The 26,431-nt window shown below is 40.4% G+C and overlaps 1 protein-coding gene across 2 annotated transcripts in view; it reads left to right on the forward strand.

The window, feature by feature from the left end:
- Positions 1-20,339, forward strand: part of BAZ2A (bromodomain adjacent to zinc finger domain 2A) — a 164,923-nt gene extending 144,584 nt beyond the window's left edge. For both annotated transcript variants that reach the window (XM_073613917.1, XM_073613916.1), the window contains exons 22-29: positions 2,102-2,257; positions 2,373-2,533; positions 3,716-3,990; positions 4,100-4,232; positions 7,547-7,693; positions 9,158-9,360; positions 12,894-13,037; positions 14,085-20,339. In XM_073613917.1, the coding sequence (XP_073470018.1) occupies positions 2,102-2,257; positions 2,373-2,533; positions 3,716-3,990; positions 4,100-4,232; positions 7,547-7,693; positions 9,158-9,360; positions 12,894-13,037; positions 14,085-14,253 (1,388 nt within the window). In that variant the 3' untranslated portion in view covers positions 14,254-20,339. The remainder of the gene's footprint in view (positions 1-2,101; positions 2,258-2,372; positions 2,534-3,715; positions 3,991-4,099; positions 4,233-7,546; positions 7,694-9,157; positions 9,361-12,893; positions 13,038-14,084) is intronic.
- The last annotated feature ends 6,092 nt before the right edge of the window (positions 20,340-26,431 follow it).

The raw sequence follows: 26,431 nt of genomic DNA on the forward strand, positions 1-26,431 counted from the left end.
CCTGGTGCGTACTCTTAATCAAGGGGTTCTACATCTGCTTCCTCCGGTGCGGACTCTTCTACCACCATGGGATCTGCTTTTGGTGTGTTCGGTTCTACAGGAGCCTCCCTTTGAAAATATTCAGGAGGTTCCTCTGCTTGCTCTGTCCCAGAAGGTGACTTTTTTTGTTTGCTATCGCCTCTGCTCGCAGAGTATCGGAACCGTAGGCATTACCATGTCATACTTCTCACCTGGTGAACCACAAAGATGAAGTGGTTCTTCGCCCTTGTCCATGGTTCCTTCCTCTGATTCCTTTTGACCAAGGACATAGTATTGCATTCCCTGTGTCCCAGGTCAAAATGTCCTAAGGGTTTTACCTTTATATGCCCTGTATGTGTTCGGGCGATTCGGGTGTATTTGGCAGTCACAGGGTCTTTTCGGAGATCAGACTCACTGTTTAGGCCAAAAAATGGGCTGTCTGCTTCTTCTGTAACTTTTTCTAGATGGATCAGACGATGACTCTGGCCTATTGTATCAGGGGTTGGGTTCCTCCTTTCCCTGTTGCGGTGCATTCTACTTGGCTGCTTACTGCTTCTTAGGCCTTGCAAACCAACGCAGCTGACACTTGATGATGGAAGGCGGCCACTTGGTTGTCGGTGTACACTTTTGAAAAATTCTACAACGTGGATGTACTGGCGTCTGAGGATTCTTCTTTTGGCCGAAAGGTGTTGTGGGCTGCTGTTTAGGGGGGTCTAATCTCTCTTGGGGGTGTATTGTTCAGGTTGGGCTCCAGTTCTATGTTGAGCTCCTGTTACCTGGTTGGCTCTTGTGTTGGCCTTTGGGATTTTTCGTTGTCCCACCGCTCATGTTTGGCACTGCTTTGGGATGTCCCTATGGTTCTGAATAATGGAGCGCTGTGTCTGTCAATGAACGAAAGAGAAAATGGGATTTTTGACTTACCGTAAAATCCATTTCTCTGAGTTCATTGACAGACACAGCTCCCACCTCTCACCTCTCTAAGGAGTTTTGATGCTTCTGACACTGCTTGTTACTAAACTGAAGGCCTATAGCAGAGGGGGGGTGGGGGGTTATATCACCTAGGACTGCCCATAGGCGTAGCCAAGTCTTTTTTTCTGACTAGTGTCCTACTCCTATAGGGGGCGATTATAACCCTATGGTTCTGAATAATGGAGCACTGTGTCTGTCAATGAACTCAGAGAAATGGATTTTACGGTAAGTCAAAATCCCATTTTCCTATTGGATCTACAGCGCTGTAATTTTCTGTGAAATGCAAGCAATATGGCAACCTGGAGGTCTTCTGTACACAGATGGTGTTCGGAACGCCCCCCTGAAATGTCATTTCCTGCTTTGTGTGATTGGCTCACTAATTTTCACTGAAGTCTGCGCTAAGTTACAAATCAGATTTTGGGTATCCTCACATCCTCTGAAAAAAAAAAAAAAATTGAATTTCTGGTGAGATACCCCCAAAGAATTAATCAGGTCTAAAGTGATTCAGACCCTGCAAGTGCAGCAGCTGATCAATAATGAGAAAGTCACTGCCGTTCACATTCACTTTGCACATGGACACAGACAAACAGCTATTTCTTCAGTATAACAAAAGGTAGAAATTCTGCAATATCTGTTAATTCCCTGCATTGTACATAGATCATCTGAAGGAGAATGGTGGTATTTTTTGTTCCCCCCCCCCCCTCTCATCAAAAGTGGAGTTACTCCTTTAAAGCAGGCTCATTCGTCCATATGTAGGATAAAGGAAACAGACTTTGGGTAAACTGCAGTTAAGCTTTCCTGTCTGTCAGAATTCTTAGGCCCCATTATTTCAAGTGAGCAGTTACTGTAACTTCCAACTCCACCAGCTGAAGCAGTGAGAGGAAATTCCTAGCCTAAACTTTCATCTATAAATTAAACCAGCGGGGCTTCAAAAGAAATTTATATATGTATTTTATTTTAAATGTATAGGGGCTTTTATTAGCCCCTATAAGTTTCACCGAAAAGGTTTAAATTCTAGGCGGTTTGGGGGTATTTTTTTTTTCTTGGCAATTATGTTCTGTTATTGTTTTGCACATCAGAATTGATAATTTGCATTTTTCTTTTTCACATATAGACAAGAAACAGACATGGTGGTGGATAAAAGACCCAGCTATGTTGGAGGCCTTAATAAAAGCTCTCCACCCACGTGGCATGCGGGAAAAGTCTTTGCACAAGTACCTCACAAAGCATCTTGGGCACCTCAAGGAAATGTGTGCCCGGGCAGCTTCTGGTAAGGGTTTTAACATGAAATATTGATAAATGCAAAGGGCTGGAAAGGTTTAGAAACACTTATTAATATTGCTGCATTATGTAATTTATTGGTAAACTATATTTTTGTCTTTTAGATCCCATCTTTGAGTTCAAACCTGCAGAAGGTCACCCTGTAAGTAAGGAAACATTATACAAATGGTCCGTAGAACAGTGGTCATTCCAGGTGGATCTGTCTGTCCTCCAGTGGGTAGAAGATTTGGAGCGAAGAGTCCTGGCATCAGATCTTCAGCTTAGGGTTCGTTGCAACTATCATTGCCTTTTCTTTAATCAAGTTACATTATAACTGGCTGCAAAATATTACCATTTCTTTTTGTGATGTTTAATTATTCTCTGTTGGCTCAGTACAAACATTGCTAATTGGTATGTTTGCTCTGTCTTTTGGTGCAAGGTGGCTTTGAGTGTGTTTGGGGGGGGGGGGGGGGGGGGGTTATTCACTTCTCCTTCACCCCCTTTTCTCTGTTGTGAGGTTTCCATGTTAATACTTAGGCTTTCATAAACATTACATTTTTATTTTCCGTTCGGTCAGCAAACAGTTTCCTCCCTCCACACAGGGCTTCTTCCACTGTTTTGCAGAGTGATAAGTCTGTGAATACTGGCATTTAGCCCATAGGGGAGAAACAATTTTTCTTGGCCTTCAACTACCAATGGACAGTACGTTTACCCTTGAGGTAATGCTTTGTCTCAAAGTACAACCTTATATAGGCAAGGCATATATTTCAGAGGTGCTGTGTCACCCAATAAATTGAAAGAGAAATAGACTTTACAACTGTAAGGCCCCTTTTGCACAGGGCAGATGGCATTTTGATCAACGGGCGATGTCTGCTCTTCCCCTGCTGATAAGAGTGGGCGGGTGACAGATCAGTGTCTGCTCAGTTTCTGCAGAGCGGACACTGACAGAGCCCGCTCTACCCCTATGGGCGTTCGGGTTTAAATGGAGTTCGCTATCTGTTTACACCTGAGTGACCTTCAATCCGATCCTCCTACACGGAGGACGAGGGTTCCCCCCTCTGTTTGTTTTTAGTAGACTGGATCAGATCAGAGGTAGACAGGTGTAAACATCCATAGGAGTGAATGGACCATCTGATCAGGTGCACCTGAAAAACTGACAGGCGGAATGGTCATGTGAAAGGGGCCTAAAGCTGAACTAAACTCTTCTATTTTTTTACAGCCAAGGAAGCTTCCATCTTGGCCTCTGATCTGCAGTTTCCAAGGTGCTGCACATGTGATCAGCTATGACACCAGCCATTTGATAGTTTGGTTGAGAGAGAACATAAACACGCTAGTAACTGTAACAGGTGTCATTCAAGGCATGTCTGAAACCATTCAATCGGTGGATTTCGTTTCGCTTTAAGGCTGCACTTTTTTAATCTTATTTACATTTTGGAAAACTGTAAATATTCTGTTCTGTTCTTTTTAGGGCTGGTCTCCTCCAAGCTTAGACTCCATCCGAAGTGACCTGAAGTATTTTGAGCACAAGGTAGATGCATCAGATGATATCTTGGCCAAAGTGAAGAGAGAGGTGTGGTTTCACAGGGAGCCAGACAATCCATTGGACTTAGCTGTGCTAAGGCTTTTAGATCTGGAACAGAATGTGGAAAGGAGATACCTGAAGGAACCGCTGTGGATACTGAGTGAGGTGCAGCATGAGAAGATTGTAACTACTGACCCGGAGACTATGATAACAACTGAGAAGTAAGGACATGATCCCTTCACTCCTAATCTTACACTTACCTTTTAGGTTTTGTGTAAAATATATGTGAGCAGAAACTAATATAACCTTTGTGTTTTTTTTTTTGTTAAGTCAGTACAGCATTACATCTCGCTTGCGTTTGTGGCGGCAGACAGTGGAACGGTGCAGAAGTTCTGCTCAGTTATATCTGTGCCTACAGCAGCTGGAGAAGTCTCTGGCATGGGAACGATCAGTTAGTATAGTGGTAAGTACTTTGTTAGTCCAGTAGAACTGGAACTATGGGGTCAATTCACTAAGAGTTAAATAACGGCCAATAAAATGTGGTAAAATAGCGCTTGCGGTAAATCAGTTTTGAAAGTGCAATTCACTAAGAATTTTGCGTTTACCAAATGCGGTATTTGTTTGATAATTATCGCATTTTGAGATACAGTAATTTACTGCATTGAGCTGGTTGCTAAGGAGCGGGCCGGGAACCTGGCTGCCGCATCCTTAACAACGAATGCCTTATCAGCTGTCAGCGGGTATGGATTTTAAGGGGACCCCCTTGACAAAAAAGAAAAAAAGGGATGAGCAAGTCCTGAACCATAGCAGGCCACATGCCCTCAACATGGAGGAGGGGGGGCTCTGCCCCCACTCCACAACACCTTGTAACCTATGTTGATGGGGACAAGGGCCTCTTCCCCACAAGAAATTACAAAAACACTGCGCTCTAATATAGGAAATAAAATATACGTGAGCCAGCAGCTGCATACATTGTGACAAACAATAACTAGTAAATGGGAGAAAAAATGCAGCGCTAAAAAATAATAAAAAATTGAAATGTAGTGAAGCAATTAAGTGGGAGATGCTGTAATAAACAGTAAGGCATATATTCGAAAAAAACATAAGTAGAATAAAATAAACAAATATATATAAAGTGTCCACATATAGTGAATAGACCATTCCAAACTCAAATTAATAAGAGAAACTAGTATGAACCAATAAAAGTAATGTGAAACTTGAAAAATTAAAGTCAGTAGTGCACGATATGGATCTGTGAATGTGGATCAACAACAGGGTACAGAACTTCCGTAGCTGTAAACCAACATCACGATATGGGACATCAAAGTGGAAACATCAGGAAGTAAGGTAGGGTGGATACTCTTACCAGATGACGTGGACTCGACTGTCGTATGACATGGAGTCAATGGTGCATGGAGCCAAACTTAGGCTGAAAAGCGATATCCAGAACGATGGAACCTCTGTCTCACTTCTCAACCTCTCTGGTGGGATGGAGAAACATCAGGAAGGACCGCCAACTGGATATCTGCCAATAGACCTCAAAGATGTATTCCAAGGAGAAAGCCGGGGGCACACTTGATCCAGACCCCGTGATGGAAGTGGGCTACTGGAAAGCAGTTTCTTGCATCGGGATAATATGCAAATAAAAAATAAAAAGCTTCTGCATAGTGCAGGTAAACCAAGGATTTTTATTTCTAAAAATACCATACAAAAAATAGATAAACGTGATCATGGTTAAAATAAATGAAAAGCAGCGTAAGGAAGGGGAGATCGTCCGACGCGTTTCGACCAAGAGGGTCTTCAACAGGGGCTGCCCCACGTCTCCCGCCGCCCCCCACAGCTTCTTCCGGCTCGCCCCTGCAATTGGCGAACTGGAGAAGGAACCTACCAGTGCCTGACGATGACCGTAGAGTTTTTTGGCGGGCCAGATGGTCACCAAAGTCTCTATGATCTTGCGGAGGCGGGGCACGATTTAATGACGTCACGCCCAGCTTTTGCATTTGATAAAACTGCCCCCGCCTCAGCTGGGAAGCCAGGATCGTTTTTTTTTTTTTTTTAAATTTCAGGCTTCCCACCCTAGAGGTGAGATCTGGGGACTTATTGACTTAAAGAGGACCTGTCACGCACTATTCCTATTACCAGGGAATGTTTACATTCCTGGTAATAGGAATAAAAGCGATGAAAGAAAAAAAATTTAAAAAAGAAAGCATCAAACTAAAAAAATAAAAGTAAAATTTAACAATAAAAATTGAAAGCGCTCCTGTCCCCGCTCGCAGAAGCGAACGCATACGTAAGTCACGCCCACATATGTAAACTGCATTCAAATGACAAAAGAGGTATCTCCGCGAACGTTGGAGCAAGAGTAATAATTGTAGCCCAAGACCTCCTCTGTACTCAAAACATGTAACCTGTAAACCTTTTTAAAGCGTCGCCTATGGGGATTTTTAAGTACTGAAGTTTGGCGCCATTCCACGAGCGTGTGCAATTTTTAAGCGTGACATGTTGGGTATCTATTTACTTGGCGTAACATCTTTCAAATTGACTAATTGGGTTAACTTTACTGTGATTTTTTTTTTTTTTTTAAATGCATGAAAAATTGCTGCTCAAATACTGTGCAAGATAAAAAAGTTGCAATGACTGCTGCCATTTTATTCTCTAGGGCATGGATATGCAATTAGCGGACCTCCAGCTGTTGCAAAATTACAAGTCTCATCATGCTTTTGCCTCTGGGTGTCATGCTTTTGGCTGTCAGAGTCTTGCTATGCCTCATGGAACTTGTAGTTCTGCAACAGCTGGAGGTCCGCTAATTGCATATCCCTGCTCTAGGGTCTGTGCTAAAAAAAATATATACAGGGGGTCCCCGGGTTACGAACGAGATAGGGACTGTAGGTTTGTTCTTAAGTCGAATTTGTTTGTAAGTCGGAACAGTACCTTTTTTAAGTGCAAATCCAGTCTCAGAGTCAGGAAGTGAGATTAAATCCATCTAATGAGGATACAGACAGTATAATTTTTTTTTATTTATTCTTTACTTTTTTTAATTACTTTGTTATTTTTTTTTAAATTTAATTAATACTGTATTTCTTATTTTTTTTATTTTTATTTTTTTATCAATTTTTTTTCACTTAACTTTATTGCTATCACACAGGAGAAAACAATTCCCTGTGTGATAGCAATTGGAGGTGACAGGTTCCCTTTATTGACCCTGTCACCTCCTAGCACTCCTAGATTTTCTGTCATAGCTGAGAGGGGAGGAGCTCAGCTCTACCCTCTCACTCTTTACATGGCGGCAGGGACAGGAGGAACAGGTACAGTACACTGCATATTAAGCATATTACAGTACTGCCGGGCTGCTCACCTGATGGCACAGCAGGGAGATAGATAGATGGTGTGTCCAGGCAGGCCGGCCGTGGTGCACCTCCGCGGGCCAGCACTCGTAGGAAAGACCGGGGATCCTGGAGGCTTCACTAGGCCAGACAAGGCCGCGGTGACGTCACTCGGGCCCCGTTCGTAAGTAGGGGTCGTTCGTAAGTCGGATGTTCGTAAGTCGGGGACCCCCTGTGTGTGTATATATATATATATATATATATATATATATATATATATATATATATATATATATATATATATATATATATATATATATATATATATATATATAATGTTTGGGGGTTCTGTGTAATTTTTTAGCAAAAAAAATGATTTTTACATGTAGGAAAGAAATGTCAGAATTGGCCTGGTAAGCAAGTGTTTAACGTTAATTGTGTCTTTCATTGTTAGACTTGCATATATTGTCGGAAGGGAGACAACGACGATTGTTTGTTGCTTTGTGACAGCTGTGATCGTGGCTGTCACTCTTACTGCCATCGACCTCCAATGACAGAAATTCCAGAAGGAGATTGGTTTTGTCCCAACTGTGTGGCTCAGGTATGTGCATTTATGCAGGCTATATATTTATATGAATATGGCATTCCTTTCATTGTGTGGTAATCAAGTGACATTAGCTCCTGTATTTTTAGGTCAAATGTCGGGACCTAACTCAGTAATTTAGGTCCTTGGGCACCTTTAATACCCATTCCCAATGGATGTTTCACATGAATGGGGAAGCTGTGGGATTAAGTGCCAACATCAGCAGGGAAAGGTATCCTCCAATCGCCTCGCTCGTGTGGATAGGGGGATCAGTTCCCTTTTTTGTTTTTTTTATTTTTATTTATTTTTATTCAATCAGCTCATCTGGTGAACACAAAAGAAGCGTGTGTACCCAGCTTTGGGGTACATTTACACCAGCCTCTGCATTTCAATGCATCAGTTGAGGTGAAGGTAGCGTTGATCCCAACCCATCACACTGTTCACTTTTTTTTTTTTTTCCAACTAGATTTGTTGGTTTGTCACACATTGTGATATTTCGTAAAATCTGTCGGCTGGCATGCAGTGACTGCGCTGCAGTGGAATAAAAGTGCTGCACACAGTATTTTTTTTACTTTTTTATTTTGTGCACAGCGCATTTTGCCTTGTCTCGCGGTGGGGGTACAGTGGGACTGCACTGTGCAGTTCCATGGTGTGAATCTATCCTTTGTTTTCTTTTTGTGTCCCTCAATGTAAAGAAAACAAGATTTTTATACTAACACTAAAATCCTTTTCTTGGAGTGCATTGAGGGACACAGGTCCCACCCCTCCGTGTTTATGGTTTATGGTCATGCTTTTGGTACGGCTTTTCCTCAACATGGGGGCAGCTGGTAGCGGGAGGGGTTATCCTGGGTTAGCCTACAGGTTTTGTTTTACCAGTGTCCAGTCCTCTTTTAGGCAGCAATATAATGCATAGGTTAAAGCCTTCCTGTGTCCACCAATGGACGCCAACAAAATAATTTTACAGTGAATACAGAAATCTTATTTCTCTTATCGCTCTGCTCTTGTGCTGCAATGTAGCTGTTACTGACTGCTGGTGGTTCTAGCATTACGCCTCTCAATACCTGCAAAGCCATGAAGAAAACAATCAAGTGTGATTCCATCACCTTTTTTAAGACCAGCATCTGGGGCTCAGCTGGTTCAGGTGTTTTTTTTTTTTTTTTTTTTTTTGCTTTTTTTTTATTATTATTTCGGCAGGATTGTACATGCTGGTAGTTCTGTATATCTGCTATTCTGTAAATATTGTGTTTTGGGTACTTGCTGGGCAGCATAGTTCAGAAATGTTTGAGAAAGTGAAATGGAATTGACTTGCTGGAATAGTAGTTTTTAAGCTATGTCCTGTAAGGAATACACAGCTAAAAGGGCTGACTGCACCTTTTTATTCAGAGGCAGTGTCCATTGCATTTGCCTATAGAGTTTCTTAGTAGGAGTTCATTTTTATCAAGCAATCCCGATGTCTTATTTGCTGTGCACTTCTTTCTTCAGCAAAGTGAAAGTGAGTATCTGAAACCCAGTGGTTCTTCACGCCGGATCAAAAAGAGTGTGCAGCGTTATCAAGATGACAGTCCTATAAAGCAGTCACGTCGAAGAGAAACACCTGCCACACCGCAGTCCCCAGCAGAGAGCTCACTTGTGAAGAAACGGAAAATTGGAACAAGAAGCCAGAGTCCTGATTTAACCTTCTGCGAGTAAGTGACCTGTTTATTATGTTCTTTACAGTTTATCTGTTATGTTAGTTGCTTGTCATGTTTTCAGTGCATTTGTATTGGCCCGCAAAACAAATGTGCATTTTGACATTTTAAAATGTTTGGGTAAAACAGCACCGACCGTAATGAAAATCTTTCTGGCAAGTTCAACAGTCTAGATGGCTCCATTTTAAATATGCATATGAGTGGTCTAACACATGTGTAGGCAAATGCAGCATTTGTTCTTGCGTGAACCTTTCATTGAGATCAGTTGATTGGTGCAGAGTTTCATCACAGGTCTTGACCACCTTCTAACCTGATGGCAAGGTGCTTCAATCTGCTTTTTAGCTGCCCATGCTTACTCCTTGATCTATATAGGGAGAAAAGAGGTTCTGACCCGAGCAAATGTTTTGAGTACACGTACCACTATTGTGACAAAAGAGAAGATTTAAAAGGATAAAATAAACTCCTACAGTGAGGGGGAAAATAGTATTTGATCCCCTGCTGATTTTGTTCATTTCCCACTGACAAATGATCAATCTATAATTTCAATAGTAGGTTTATTTTAACAGTGAGAGACAGAATAACAAAAAAAAAAAATCCAGAAAAACCCATTTCAAAAAAGTTATGAATTGATTTGCATTTTAATGAGTGAAATAAGTATTTGATCCCCTATCAATCAGGAAGATTTCTGGCTCCCAGGTGTCTTCTATACAGGTAATGAGCTGAGATTAGGAGCACTCTTTTAAAGGGGGAGTAGTGCTCCTAATCTCAGCTTGTTACCTGTATACAAGACACCTGTCCACAGAAGCAATCAGATTCTAATCTCTCCACCATGGCCAAGACCAAAGAGCTGTCCAAGGATGTCAGGGACAAGATTGCAGACCTACACAAGGCTGGAATGGGCTACTAGACCATCGCCAAGCAGCTTGGTGAGAGGGTGACAGCAGTTGGTGCGATTATTCGCAAATGGAACAAACACAAAATAACTGTCAATCTCCCTTGGTCTGGGGCTCCATGCAAGGTCTCACCTCGTGGCATTTCAATGATCGTGAGAACGGTGAGGAATCGGCCCAGAACTACACGGGGGGGAAACTTGTCAATGATCTCAAGACAGCTGGGACCATAGTCACCAAGAAAACGATTGGAAAAACACTACGCTGTGAAAGACTGAAATCCTGCAGCGCCCGCAAGGTCCCCCTGCTCAAGAAAGCACATGTACAGGTCTGTCTAAAGTTTGCTAATGAACATCTGAATGGTTCAGAGGACAACTGGGTGAAAGTGTTGTGGTCAGATGAGACCAAAATCAAGCTTTCTCGACTCACTGTGTTTGATGGTGGGGATGGTGTTCTTGGAGTCAAAGGCAGCATTCTTCCTCCTCCTCCAAACACGGAGGTGGGAACATTATGCTTTGGGGGTGTTTTTCTGCTAAGGGAACATGACAACTTCCCCGCATCAAAGGGACGTTGGATTGGGCCATGTGCCATCAAATCTTGGGTAAGAACCTCCTTCCCTCAGCAAGGGCATTGAAAATAGTTCGTGGATGGGTATTCCAGCATGACAATTACTCAAAACACACGGCTAAGGCAACAATGGCGTGGCACATTAAGGTCCTGGAGTGGCTTAGCCAGTCTCCAGACCGTAATCCCATAGAAAATATACGTGGAGGGAGCTGAAATTTTGAGTTGCCAAACGTCAGCCTCAAAATCTTAATGACTTGGAGAGGATCTTCCAAGGGGAGTGGAACAAAATCCCTCCTGCAATGTGTGCAAACCTGGTGGCCAACTACAAGAAACATCTGACCTCTGTGATCGCCAACAAGGGTTTTGCCACCAAGTTTTGCGAAGGGATCTCATACTTATTTAACTCATTAACCAATTGCCGACCAGCCTCCATCATTATACTGCGGCTGTTTAGCACCGATCCCGCGAGCCATCGTAGCTGTACATCGGCTCCTTTAAGCGGGATAGCAGGCGCGCACCTCCGCGATGACTGCCGGCCACGAGCAATTGTGGGCACGAGAGGGCGAATAGGAACCTGTGTGTGTGTGTAAACACACAAATCCCTGTTCTGTTCTTGGAGGAGATGCAGATCGAGAGTTCCTAATAGCTAGGAACCACGATCTGTCATCTCCTATAGTCCCCTCCCCCTACAGTTAAAACACACAGTCAGTGAACACAGTTAACCCCTTGAAGTGTTAACCCCTTCCCTGCCAGTGACCTTTATACAGTAATGGTGCATTTTTATTGCACTGATCGCTGTATAATTGTCAATCGTCCCAAAAAAGTGTCCAATGTGTCTGCCATAATGTCGCAGTCCTGATAAAAATCACAGATCGTCGCCATTACTAGTAAAAAAATAAATAAATAAAAATGCCGTAAATCTATCCCCTATTTTGTAGACGCTATAACTTTTGCGCAAATCAATATATACGCTTATTGCGATTTTTTTTTTTTTTTTTTTTTTTTTTTTTTTTTTTTTTTTTTTTTTTTCCCCAAAAATATGTAGAAGAATACATATCGGCCTAAACTGAGAAAAAAAATTGCTTTAAAAAAAAAAAAAAGGGGGTTGGTTATTATAGCAAAAAGTACAAAATATTGTGGGTTTTTTTCAAAATTGTCGCCCTTTTTTTTTTTTTTTTTTTTTTTTTTTTTTTTTGATAGCACAAAAAATAAAAACCGCAAAGATGATCAAATGCCACACCAAAAGAAAGCTCTATTTGTGGGAAAAAAAGGTGATCAATTTTGTTTGGGTACAACGTCGCATGACCGCGCAATTGTCAGTTAAAGCGACGTAGTGCCGTATCGCAAAAAATGGCCTGGTCATTGAGCAGCTTCCGGGGCTGAAGTGGTTAAAATGCAAATCCATTTATAACTTTTTTGAAATGTTTTTTCTGGATTTTCTTTTGTTGTGTCTCTCACTGTTAAAATAAATCTACCATTTAAAATTATAGACTGATCATTTCTTTGTCAGTGGGCAAACATACAAAATCAGCAGGAGATCAAATACTTTTTCACCTCACTGTATGCACAGTGCTAGTTTGTTCCTTACTCTTACAAAGTAATTGGAACATTTAATTTAAAAAAAAACAGTTTTAAACCCAGGGAAAAAATGTATTCTATTACCAGTCCTTAAATGTGGTGGCTGCTTTAGTTTTTTTTTTTTATTTGCATCTGATGATCCTGCCAGTAACCCGATTCCTGTCCTAGGCTGACAGTGTTGACTGTACTATATGTATTTAGGGGCAGCATTGTTACTCTAGGACAGGAGTCGTATTAGTACTACAAAATACCTCTCCATCTCCTCATATTTATAAAACCAGGGGAAAGGGGCTCTGTAGTCCTAGCACACTTTCTGATGACATTGTTTGAAATAACATTGTTCAGGACAGCACTAGATTTTTGCCAGGATTATCCAGCACAAACAAATAGGTATATGAAAACACAGGGTATGTATGGGTCTCCTTCAGGCATAAAACCCTTGAGGTAAATAGAGCGTGGACAGGTGAATAACGCTGAATGTCTTTTGTATTTCAGAATCATTTTAATGGAGATGGAGTCACATGATGATGCATGGCCCTTTCTGGAGCCCGTGAACCCACGGCTTGTGCCTGGCTACAGAAAAATCATCAAAAACCCTATGGACTTCTCTACCATGCGGAACAAGTTGTTGAACGGAAGGTAAGTTTGTGGGACTGGCCATACAATTCAGTTTTGGGAATTTCTCACTGGATATAGTAAACCGGGAACTTTCCCAGGAATGGGTGAATTAAGGAGCTTTTGTAATTGTAAGAAGCACTATATATTTTTTCTCCTTTTTTAATATTATGTTTATGCAGATTTGTCCCATATAAAAAGAATCCTATAGTCTCCACATAAAAGTGCCTGGACCATACAAATCTCCTCTGTGTATCAGGCAGATCTTTGTGATTCTGCTGATTCAACATAGATTAGTCTGATCTACATCTACAGAGAATTGTGAAGTTCAGCTACTTAGAAAATTGTAATTCATGATGTGTACGATTCTCTGCAGAATAGGGAAGTTTGTATTAATATATTTAGGCATCTTTAAAGAAATTCTGTAATTCACTGATTTTTATCTAATTTGTGAATTGACTTGTGTATCTCTAGTAAAAGACAATGTGTTTGCACAGAGTAAAAATTTTTCAGCAAGTATAGCACAATACTTTTTAATCCTGCCAATAAATCAAGTGTCAGAGAGTGTTGTCACCCTAGGACAGCAAGTCCTAGCAGAATTGGCAGAATCACCGGGTGAAAAAAACAGTAAACCACTTTTCTAAAGGCTTGTAAGCTGCTATATTACATTTTAGTGTTTCGATACATGTTGGTCAGTCCATTCAAAGTTGACATTTAAGATATGGGTAGTGGTTATGTCTTTTATATGCTTTTTATTTTCTGGGACTCTTGCAAAGGAATATTCCTACTGCAGTACCAGGATATACACTTTTGAAAAAATTGGTCCTCTCTTACTGTAGTGTCCCCAGTGTAACATTAAATAAAATAATCCAACAGTGAATTATAAAAGTTTTATAAAGGGTGGGTGAGAGAGCCTGAGAGTGGTGAGGATTAATGAGCTAATATGGCATCATCCCATTTTATAAATAATTTCTCTATTGTCGAGTTATGCATTTGTAGATTTATCTGCCCTTGCTAAAATATTAGATGTGATTGAATTGGCACTTAGCTGTACTTTTCTCTGTCTGACAGGTATTCCAGTTGTGTGGAATTTGCAGAAGATGCGGAACTTGTCTTCAGCAACTGCCAACTGTTTAATGAAGATGAGTCTGATGTAGGGAAGGCTGGTTTAGTCCTGAAGAAGTTCTATGAAAGCCGCTGGGAGGAGTTTAGTCAAGAACGTGAAAACAATTTCCTTTGAGGCCACTCCCCAGCTTCCTAAATTGACATTATTCCTGCATCTCTGCAACAATGAAAACGGGTTCAGCTCTTCTGTTGTCTGTTATCTTTCAAGGTCCTGCACTCCACTTTGAATGGAAATATTGGCAGCACAGGGGTTTCTCATTATCCAGCACCCCCTTCTGTCTAACCTAGTTTATCCAGCGGGTCTGAATCCCTTTTGTTCTTTAACAGCTATGTCTTTTGACCTTTTGCAAGGTCAGTCTAAACTCCTCTGTATCTTAGACTGGCTGGCCAATCAGATGATCAGCGTGTTCACCTCCATTCCTTTGTACAGTACCTTCTCTGCATCAGACCAAACATAACCCATTTCTGATAATGTGCCTAGTGTGTCCTCATTGGCATGTATGCAGACATGTTTCATACCTACTGAACTTTCAAAATGCAATTGAAAAGTGCATGTTTTCCATTCTTTATATGTTATGGACATAATGTGCTTAATGCATATATTTATACATAATTTAACAATACAGATGGGCACATTTTCAGTTTTTAAAGAACTACATTCTAGTCACTTGTACATAATTGTCACATGAACATTTCCCACTTACACACCTAAGCCCACACTTTTCCTGCTATGATTGTTCAAATTCAACAGGATGTATTTAATAGCAATAGTGAATTTGTGCATTATTTGTAGGACCATAGATGAGATATCTGCTCTACAGCTTCTCTACAGATGTGTATTATATGGCCAGTAATCTGGGGACTAGCCCTGACAAACAGCATCCCATTATGTCCTGGGCAGGACTTGTCAGCTGTCACCCCTTGTTCAGTGTGCTGCTTCCTCAGTTATCGCTGTTTGTTGTGCAAACCATTATTTTGTCCTCATTCTTTGGCACTACCTCCTCCATGCCATTGGCTTCCTTATCCTTTTGTTTCCCTTTCCTTGTTTTTAGGCTAAGAGGTACCATGTAACCTGCATTGTACCTCTTACTTTTACTTTTATAGGCCTTAAGCACTACAGGGTTCCCAGAGGACACTCGCTACCATTTTAACTTGATTACTGATGAAGTGGTGGAGAATTGATGTGGCATCTTTTGTTTTTATGTATATTATAAATGTATTTATCACAGCCCTTGATGTACAAGCCATTTGCTTCTGGTATTTAATATCATGCCCTCAATGTTTGTTCTAAGAAGTGTATATTTAGAATGTGATCAGGACCAAGTCGAATGCTACTTATTCTCCAGTTTGGCTGGCAGCTTCCAGCATTCAAAGGTTTCCATCATGCCAGAGTTTCCATTTCTTGTGACTGTTTTTCATAACCAACCCGTGTCTGCTGCTCAGAGTTCTTGTGTACACTGGAGGGATTTGTCCTCCCTTTACTTCTAGTATGTTCCTTTTTAATGGAATTGTCTGCACTGTGTACACCTACTTGTATGCTCTACTGCTGTAGGGATCAGTTGGTGTTTGCATTAATTTGGTTATATATATATATATATATATATATATATATATATATATATATATATATATATATATATATATATATATATATATATATATATATATATATATATATAAATAATTTTTTTTTGCAGCAAAATGTATACAAGGAGTACATAGCCGTGGCCGATGTGAAAGTACAGACAAGCATGAACAAAGCATATTGTGCTTTGAGTTAGTAGTCTCTAAATGTGTTTTTATTTTGGAAGCCTACTATTTCTCCATTGTCATTTTACTATGAAGTGCATTCTAGCGTACCATTTATCTTATCATGGAACCACTGGTGCCAGCACATTCCATTACTCTGCTTTGGTCCTAGTTCTGCCTAACAAACTTCTGTCTTTAGTTCTTTCACAAGATGCTACTGTAGTTTCATTTTACTGCCCACACTAGTCTGGTGTACCTGTTCTTGCACTTTAGAGGTCAGCGTGTCTTTGCAGACAGAACTGTACCCAAAATCAATGTATTAAGCCTTGTGACAGAACATCCCTTGCTGAATAGATAAAGTTGAGATAAGTCGGTTTTCCCTGTACTGTGCAAATTTGCTGTGTAGACTAGAGCTACAGCATGCCTTCCTAAGCCCAGCCCTTGTTCCACTGGGGCAGAGCAGTTACTTAAAGCAATATTAGATGTGCAGCAAGCCTGTTGCATTGTTAAGCAATAAGCACTGTGTTCTAGCACACAACACAGTGACCTGATGTCCCCCGGTTTTGTAAATACATAGCAAAGTAATAAAATCTTACACTGGATTTTTATCATATTAAGAGACCTAATGGACTCAAAAGACTCATAGGAATTTCAGAACACGCGAATAACCATTTCAGTCCAAGGCAGAACTAGGTAAGCACTAAAGTAACCTGGCACCACAGCAAGTAAAAACAAAAAATTAATATTTTTATATTTGGGAAGCTGATTATTCTTTTTTATTTTACTATTGAGCAGTAGATAATCAGACTCTTTAATTGACTTTATAAGATGCAGAAATATTTATTTTATCTAAGTGACAGTGCTGTATCATTTTTGTTAACTATTGTTAGAAACTTTTGTTACACAATATCGTTTTTATATTTTTGTTGCAATATTTGAGGTCACCATCTGCCTGGTTTCTCTGGGTATTTTTTTAATGTTTGGCACATGGAAATGAAAACCCTTGCCCACTGTTTTAAAGCAGATAAGCTTTTTACAACCCAAGTTGTATGAAGTACTGTGTTTTTATTCATAAATCTGGTTACCTGAGGGTAACACGCATTTATCTCTATACAGAAAGTTTTAGCCTCCTGTTAACTAACTTATATTGTAAAACAGATTTGGGATTTTAATGTTGTAGATCAAGTGTCCTCTATAGTATATGTCTGTAAGATCCCTTCTAAATTATGTATTTTGTGAGACGCAATGAATTTGGCTTAACCTGCCTCCTACTATACCTTTTTAAAGTAGAACTAAAGTTAAAAACTTTTTTTTTTTTTACATTTTGGATAGAGTAAGGGAAGGTTGGCACTCCTGTAAGGTTTATCTTGCCATTGGTTTTCATTGGGTAAATTTTCCTTCACTTCCTGCCCCATAGTCCTAACAGGAAGTAAGAGAAAATCCCTCCAAAGTGAGGGAATTTCTGGTTCTCATCAGAACTAGCATCCCCTTTGGAAAATATCCCCACTATTGTTCTGGGGGCAATTCAAAATTTGGAGTTTTCCTTTACTTTCACATTCACTGATTATTTGGTAAACGGGACAAAGAGGGTGGATCTTCCTAACGGGGTCCAGACAGCAATTAAAACCTTCCAGGTGTTCTAATCCTTCCATCCAAACTAAAAAAAAAAAAAGTTTGCCTTTTATTTATAGTTTCAAGACCAGCATCAAACTTTGGAATAGAAGCTGGTTCAGGTGCAAGGGGTATGATCAAGTTAAGGAATATATAAAACTTTGTAGGCCTACAGGTATTTGTAACTTAGCAATTAGGTCTTGGTGCATGAGACACATTTACTTTTACTTTTGAAACTAGCCTAATGCCACGTGCACACGATCGGACTTCTCGTTGGAAAAATATATGACTGCTTCTCCTACAGGATTCCGCTCAAGCTTGCCTCCTGGCTGGAATTCGGCCAGCAAAAGTCTGATGGAGCATAACACATGGTAGCATTTTCCGACAAAAAACTCTCATCGGTCTTTTTGCGGGTCTAAATTCCGATCGCGTGTACGCAGCATTATGCTTTTATCTCTGTATAACATAATTATTCCTTTAAGTGATCATACTACATGTTCCTTGACTGGCTACTTTTTCCAGTGTAAAATCAATTAAACAGATGCTTAAAGTTAAACCTGTCACATACTTGGGCAATTCAAACTGAGAATAAAATGGTAAAATGCATAAGCAGAGGCTGCCTTCAGTGAAAATCAGATGTCAAAACTATCATAAATTCAGCTGTTGATATACTATGTAAATCTTGACCTGTACCATAAGGGACAAGCTTTGCTTCTCTGATCCTTTAATGACATGGCCAGCTTCACTGACCAATGGGTAAGTGAAGTGAGGCTGGGTAAGCTCAACTTTTACAGGAAAATCAGGATTTGCATATAACTTCATCTGCCTTTATCTCTTTGATGTGCTGTTTTCACTGAAGGTAAATTTTTGCTTATGCTTTTTTTTTTTTTTTTAATCCTTGATTTGAGTTGCTGGTTTAAACTGGCTTACCTTTTTAAAGCGGTATTAAACCCCAAACCAAAAATATAATATTTTGCAGCTTACCAGTCATTAGACGTGGTGGATGCCTTCGTTTTTTTTTCTTTTTTAGGTTTTTATTTCCAGATTGTTTTCACCTGGTGATCTGGCCAGTAACACACCTCCTGTATTGGTGTGCCCACAGTCTGGATAAAGGAGCATGGAGGCACCTTTGAACAGCAGCATTGTCAGTCTGAGGGGAGGGATGTGTTAGATGTATTAGCAGATTTGCATACATTGACAAATTGAAGCCAAACTCCAGCTAACACTTTATAGGCAGTTACAGAAAGTGTTTTTTTTTTTTTTTTTTCCTTTTTGGATAAAAGCTTTACATAAAAGCTGATCATTATAAGCACCCATGTTGGTGTTCAATGGTTTGTCTCAACCCTGTAACTGATATTGTAGGAGAGCTTGTTCTGTTGAAAAACCATAAACTTACTGGAGAGCCCACCAGGTGAAAATAAAGGAAAATAGGCCTAAAAAAAGACATAAATGCAGCCATTGCATTAAAGAATTGGTAAGCTGCAATATATTAAATGTTTTGTTTGGGGGGGGGGGGGGGTTTAATACTGCTTTAAAGGACTAGTTCACTTTCTAAAGCCTAGTACCCACTAGCAGTGTGTTGCGTTTTTTTTTTTTTTTTTTTTTGGTTCAACCCAGTGAGCTGAACGGAAAAAAAAAAATCAGCAGACTTTTTTTTCGGTCAACTTCTGTCAAACACACGGACACGTTTCTACTGAACCAGCTGATGCTGCCCGATATTTGGCCGTGTGTACGGCCCTTAACTAAAACCTGTAAGCCCGCCCACCCTAGCCCCCTAACATAATCTAAACTAGTTACTCCCATCCAGGTGCTCACTTACCTATATCTGACAGTAACTGCCTTCTCCAGCGTTTACTCCTCATCTGCAGGGCTGGCTGTGCCTTTACCAGGAGTCCCCATAAACTTACCTGGAGCTAGTCTTCTAGCATCTTTAGTATAGCAATATGGCCCAATTCATGTCAACGGGGACGAACTGCAAAAGTGCTGGAGTAAAGATTTTGGGCCAGTTGTGGCAATAAGGGTAGGCTGCTACAGTAAGTAGGTAGACATCTGAATGGGGCAAGTTTTCGGTTAGCGTAGCTGGAAGGGGTGGGCGAGTGGATTTAAGTTAGAAAGTAAACTTTTCCTTTAAAATATTGTAATGTGTGTGTGTGTGTGTATATTACAGTTTTTACATGTAATTATTTACCATGACACACAAGTTTCTAATTGTTTTTGTTATTCCTTAATAGTAAATGGACTGTAAAGACATCGCATTTTTAGACAGAGGCCTCGGTGTTTCAGTGCAGTGAGTTATAAGTCTCTTGCCCCAATGAGCATTGTTTATAATGTGCTGTTTCTTTCCAATTCTAGACATAAGTTGCTTCCATGAAAGATATCAATCCTAAACCAGTAGTAGATGTATTGCAGAATTATCCTAAACTGCATATGACAGGACATGAAAAACACAGGTTTAGTCTTTGCTACACTGAATGAGAGTAGCTAGGGGTAGTTCTGTGGTAGCACTAAGAATCTGTGACCTGTATCATGGCTACTTTTCTTGTGTCAGTACCGCAGCTCATAGATACTTCAGTTTGCACTAGAATTATCTCCAATGCCTCTCACCGTCTCCTATGTTATTTTTATATATATGTAACCAAACTGTGTTATAGTGACTTTTGATATATGTACAGTTTTTTCTGTGAATTTAAATTTATTTCTTTCTATATTTTTAGGACCAATCTCGTTTTTAAGAAATGAAAACAAACAAAAAAAAAAATATTTAGAGATATATGTTGTTGCACATGTGATGTAGTGTGCCCTTTAGCAGCTGAAATATAATAAAACAGAAAATAAAAGTGAGTGGTGCGTGAGATGAGTTTTTTTGTTTGATTTTATTTTTTGTCATTGTATACTTCCAAAACAAAACACCTGAAGGACTGTTTAAGAATCTCAATATATTTAAAGCATAATGTGCTTCCTGCAAATTTAAGTACTTTAGTGCCAGTTCACACTGATGTGAGTTCATAACGAATGTGATGCGTCAAAAACATTCTAAATTCGCATGTCATCCATAAAGTCATTGTTTTCAATGACGGTCGTTCACATACATGCGTTGCGATTCCTCTACGAATGCGATGCGATTAAAAAAAAAAAGGATCTTGTGCGAGTTTACAGCGTTGCGTTGTGAATTTAGTCTCCATAGACATTAATGTAAATTGTTCTGGAATCGCATTGTTGGTTCAGATATGTGCGAATTCCACCACACTACTCTCCACAAAAACCAGGAAGTACACAGGAAGTTAACACTTTTTTTTTTTTTTTTTAAACATTATGATTCCATTGGCTAGAACATCAATTGCAGCTATGTCCAACTCCTGAATTTCGCTGTAAAATCGCACCTCACACAGGACAAAAAAAACGGAACAAATTCACAGCGCATCAGTGTGAACCGGCACTCTCAGTACACTGTGGAGTTCTCGAACCATGTGAGTGGAAACAAGTGAATTCATTTATAGAACTTCATGGTAAATCCTAATATTAACAATGAATTATAGGCAGGGCATTTTCTCCTTTTTAGGATTCAAATACATTGGCATGTTTGATATCCATGAGTGGTATTCTAAATCCACTTTACTTGTTAGTATAATTATGTTAACGCTTATGAGATTATAGTAATTGCGTTTTACATATACTTTAAGGGCTCATTCAAATCTATGCACTGTTGTGGTGCCTTAAACACTCGCTAATGAGTCCCAACAAAGTGCAGTGAAAATTGGCAATGCACCATTTAGTGTGCGTGTGGTTTTTTTTTTTTTTTTTTTTTGCTGCATACCACAATGCATAGTACAGTGCCTTGCAAAAGTATTCACCCCCTTGGCATTTTTCGTATTTTGTTGCCTCACAACCTGGAATTAACATGGATTGTTTGAGGATTTGCATCATTTAATTTACAGAACATGCCCACAACTTTGAAGATGTGGTTTTTTTTTTTTGTTTGTTTTTGTTTTTTTTTTATTGTGAAGCAAACAACAAATAGGACAAAATAACAGAAAAAGTCAATGTGCATAACTATTCACCCCCCCCCCCCCCCCCTAAAGTCAATACTTTGTAGAGCCACCTTTTGTGGCTATCACAGCTTCAAGTCGCTTTGGATAAGTCTCTATGAGCTTGCCACATCACAGAACATGCATTAGGCTACTTTACAGGCACTACAGCACCTGTAAAGAGCCTGTCTCTCCAGTGTGAAAGCCCGAGTGCTTTCACACGGGAGCGGTGCACTTGCAGGACGGTAAAAAAAAGTCCTGCAAGCCGCATCTTTGCAATGCTGTAGGAGCAGTGTATACACTGCTCCTAAACCTCCCCTGCCCATTGAAAACAATGGGGTAGCGCTGGCAAAGCGGCGCTTTGGGGGCGGTTTTAACCCTTTTTCGCCCGCTAGCAGGGGTTAAAACTGCCAGCTAGCGGCCGAATAGCGCCGCTAAAACAACGGTAAAGCTGCGCTAAAAATAGTGCTGCTTTACTGCAGACCTCTGCCCGCCCCAGTGTGAAAGTAGTTTAAGTGTGAATGGGCCCGTAAGCCTAATAGGCTGACCAAGCTTGTTGATTTGGGAAACTTTTCAGCCAGTTCCTGATTAGCCTGCCAAATTTCACTACATTGGTGGACCCGTTGGCCCACTCCTGGCAAACTTTTGAGAGGTGGAGATCCACTTGGACAACATTGAATTGATCAAAGATTGCCGGGGTGCAGCAAGCCTGCTCTGATTTATGGTCGGTGTAAAGGAGTAGGTCGAGCAGCATACAGAGGTCAGTAGGATGCAGGGAAGTGTACAGGGGTCAAAAGTATGTAGGGCAGTGTACAGAGGTCAGTAGGAGGTAGTGCAGCGGTCAGTAGTAGGTAGCACTGGGGTCAGGGGGGCATGGTGCTGGGGCATTAGGTGGGCTGGGTGTCAGGGAGGGTGGGTGTAAGGAGGGCATAGGGCTGGGGTGTTTGAAGAGCACAGAAGTTTTTTGGTTTTTCCCCATGCAGAGTGGTGCAGGGAAGTTGCAGTTGAAAACCTACATGTCCTGCTGGCAATTCTCTCACCTTCCAACCTGGTATCACCCACAAGCCCCTTGGATCAGGAAAGGAGGGCTGGCGGGGATGACCGCGGAAGAGCAAGAGCTTGGGTGTGCTCGGAGAACAGCTAGAACCTGCTCAAGCGATTTTGGAGGCTTTCCCTGCCCCCGCACATATGCAAGGGCTTCCTGGGCAGCCTAGGATTTGGTGCCCGTGTGCCTGCGCCCCAGCCGAGCAGAACTCAGGAGAAGACCAGGGCGGCAACACTGGGACGTGTTTGCAAGCTTCCCGTCACCTGTCAGCGGTTGACAGGTAGTTCGCAGTTCCCTGGGTTATAGGAAGCTGCCCTTCAGGTGATTGGACACTGTCAAAAAAAGGCTGCAGGGACAATCCCCTCTATATTCAATCCCACTCCCAGGAAGCCCTGTTTTTAAGCTGGTATTCTTGAGTGATGGACGTTTTAACCACTTGCTGACCAGGCCTTTTTCTGACATTTGTTTACAAGCAAAAATCTGTATTTTTTTTTATTTGCTAGAAAATTACTTGGAACCCCCAAAGATTTTAATTATAAAACTACCCTAGAGAATAAAATGGCGGTTGCAGTATTTTATGTCAGACTGTAATTGCGTAGCGGTCTTTCAAATGCAATTTTTTGGAAAAAAATGCTCTTTAACCACTTGCCGCCCACCGTATAGCAAAATTATGTCGGCAAAGTGGTTGCGATATCCTGACCGGACATCATATGACGTTGCCAGGATATCAAGCCGCTGCGCGCCCCTGGGGGGTGCGCATCGCGGCGATCGTTTCGGCGGGTCAGTCTGACGCACCGCTACTCCGATCTAGGTAGAGAGTCTCTGATAGAGATTGGCCTGGGCGGGAAGGTGCAAAAGTGCCCTGTATTGAAATGGTTAATGAATTAAAAAAAAAAAAAAAAAAAAACTAAAGTTGGCCCCAATTTTTTTTTGTATAATGTGAAAGATTTTATGCCGAGTAAATGGATACCTAACATGTCATGTTTTAAAATTGCGCACGCTCCTGGAATGGTGACAAACTACTGTACTTAAATATTGCAATAGGCGACGCTTTAAAATGTTTACGGGTTACTTGTTTAGAGTTACAGAGGAGGTCCAGCGCTAGAATTCTTGCTCTTGCTCTAACAATTGTGGCGATACCTCACATGTGTATCGAATACCGTTTACATATGCTAGCGTGATTTGCGTTCACTTCTGCATGTGAGCACGGAGGGATAGGACGCTTTTACTTTTTTTTTTTTTTTGTTTGTTTTTTTTTTATGCTGTCTCTCTTATTCTCTTTTTTTCCTATTTCACATAGCAACACAATGCCACAAATACTAACTTTGTGTATAAGGCTCTGTTCACACTTGTGCAACTCAATTCCTGTGATTTCCATTGGGACTTGCCAATGATAAAACGCATGGTGTGACACAATTCCTTTTCCTGTGACAGGTAATGCCTTTCTCTCTTTACTTCTTTGTTAGTTGTCTGGTAGTCGTCATGTTGTCTGTTTTTTTGCAGCGGCAGTTGTCACAGCTGCTGTAGCAGTGTTAATTGAAGGAGAAGCGGACGAGGCGTAGGTACTGGATCCATCCCGTCATTGCCAATCGGGAAGATAGTGGACAGTTCTGGGTCAGACCAAAGTCTTGTAGAGTGGGAGAATTATTGTTTTATCTCTGGAATTAATCCCCTTTTTAATGCACGCCAATATTCTGTTTGCTTTGTTAGCAGCAGCTTGCCATTGCTGAGCCTATCATCTACTAGGACCCCAGGTCCTTTTCCATCCTACATTCCCCCAGAGGTTCTCGTCTCCAGTGCATAGATTGCATTCATATTTTTGCCACCCAAAGGCATTATTTTAAATTTTTCTACATTGAACCTCATTTGCCATGTAGTTGCCTGCCCCATTAATCAGTTCAGATCTTTTTGCAAGGTTTCCACATCCTGCAGAGAAGTTATTGCCCTGCTTAGCTTAGTATCATCTGCAAATACAGAGATTGATCTGTTTACCACATCCTCCAGGTTGTTTATAAACAAATTAAACATGATTGGTCCCAGCACAGAACCCTGGGGGACCCCACTACCCACCCCTGACCATTCCAAGTACTCCCCATTTATCACTACCCTCTGAACTCGCCCTTGTAGCCAGTTTTTGATCCATGTACTCACCCTATGGTCCATGCCAACGGACCTTATTTTGTACAGTAAACGTTTATGGGGGACTGTGTCAAATGCTTTTGCAAAGTCCAGATACAGCACGTCCTACGGGCCTTCCTTTATCTAGATGGTAACTCACCTCCTCTTAGAAGGTTAATAGATTGGTTTGGCAAGAATGATTCTTCATGAATCCATGCTGATTACTGCTAATGATACCGTTCTCATTACTAAAATCTTGTATATAGTCTAGGGCTGCAACTAACGATTATTGTCATAATCGATTAGTTGGCCGATTATTGTTTTGATTAATCGATTAATCGGTTAATAACCTTAAAAAAAAGTGTGGTGCATAATTTAGTTAATATGTAAAGTTTTAAAAAAAGGCAATTTATTCTTAAATATCTCTATGCAGTGGTGAATATAAGTAACCAACTATATGGTTAGGGAGCAAAATATCTAATCCACTCTGAGAATAACAGACAGAAGAGATATTCTGTATATACTATTAGAGGAGAGATATACTGTATATACTATTAGAGGAGAGATATACTGTATATACTATTAGAGGAGAGATATACTGTATATACTATTAGAGGAGAGATATACTGTATATACTATTAGAGGAGAGATATATACTGTATATACTATTAGAGGAGAGATATATACTGTATATACTATTAAAGGGTGAATCTGGTAAATATCATCAGACTCAGAGATCTATTTTTTATTTAAAAAAACAAACAATGTCTTCCCCGACAAATGACAAAAAATGTCATTTTAAGAACGTTCGATCGATTTTCTAATTGTTAGTAGGGTCAAAATCGAATTGTCAAAGGATCTGCGGGAAAAGGTAGTTGAACTGTAAAAAAAAACAGGAAAGGGATATAAAAAGATATCCAAGGAATTGAGAATGCCAATCAGCAGTGTTCAAACTCTAATCAAGAAGTGGAAAATGAGGGGTTCTGTTGAAACCAAACCACGGTCAGGTAGACCAACTAAATGTATTTATTTATTTAATTTATTTACAGTAGAGATTATTTGCTCTATTTGTACTATAAAGAGCTCATTTTAGTTCTTTTTTTAACCCTATTATGTTACTGGCCGATTAATCGATTATGAAAATAGTAATCGATTAATTTCATAATCGATTAGTTGTCGATTAATCGATTAGTTGTTTCAGCCCTAATATAGTCCCTTATCATCCCCTCCAAGAGTTTACATACTATTGATGTTAGGCTAACTGGTCTGTAATTCCCAGGGATGTATTTTGGGCCTTTTTTAAATATTGGTGCTACATTGGCTTTTCTCCAATCAGCTGGTACCATTCCAGTCAGTAGACTGACAGTAAAAATTAGGAACAATGGTCTGGCAATTACTTGACTAAGTACCCTCGGGTGCAAGCCATCTGGTCCCAGTGATTTATTAATGTTAAGTTATCCAAGTCTAATTTTAATTCTGTTCTCTGCTAACCATGGAGGTGCTTCCTGTGATGTGTCATGAGGATAAACACTGCAGTTTTGGTTACTGAAGCCCCCTGATTCCCTCGTGAAGACTGAGGAGAAGAATAAATTCAATACCTTCTCTATGTCCCGATCCTTTGTAACCAGATGTCCTTACTCATTCTTTATGGGGCCAATATGGTCTGTCCTCCCTTTTTTACTTTTTACATACTTAAAGAATTTCTTGGGATTTTTTTTTTTGCTCTCCTCCGCTATGTGTCTTTT

Source organism: Aquarana catesbeiana, linkage group LG02 (genome assembly GCF_042186555.1).
Source record: "Aquarana catesbeiana isolate 2022-GZ linkage group LG02, ASM4218655v1, whole genome shotgun sequence".
Lineage (NCBI taxonomy): Eukaryota > Metazoa > Chordata > Amphibia > Anura > Ranidae > Aquarana > Aquarana catesbeiana.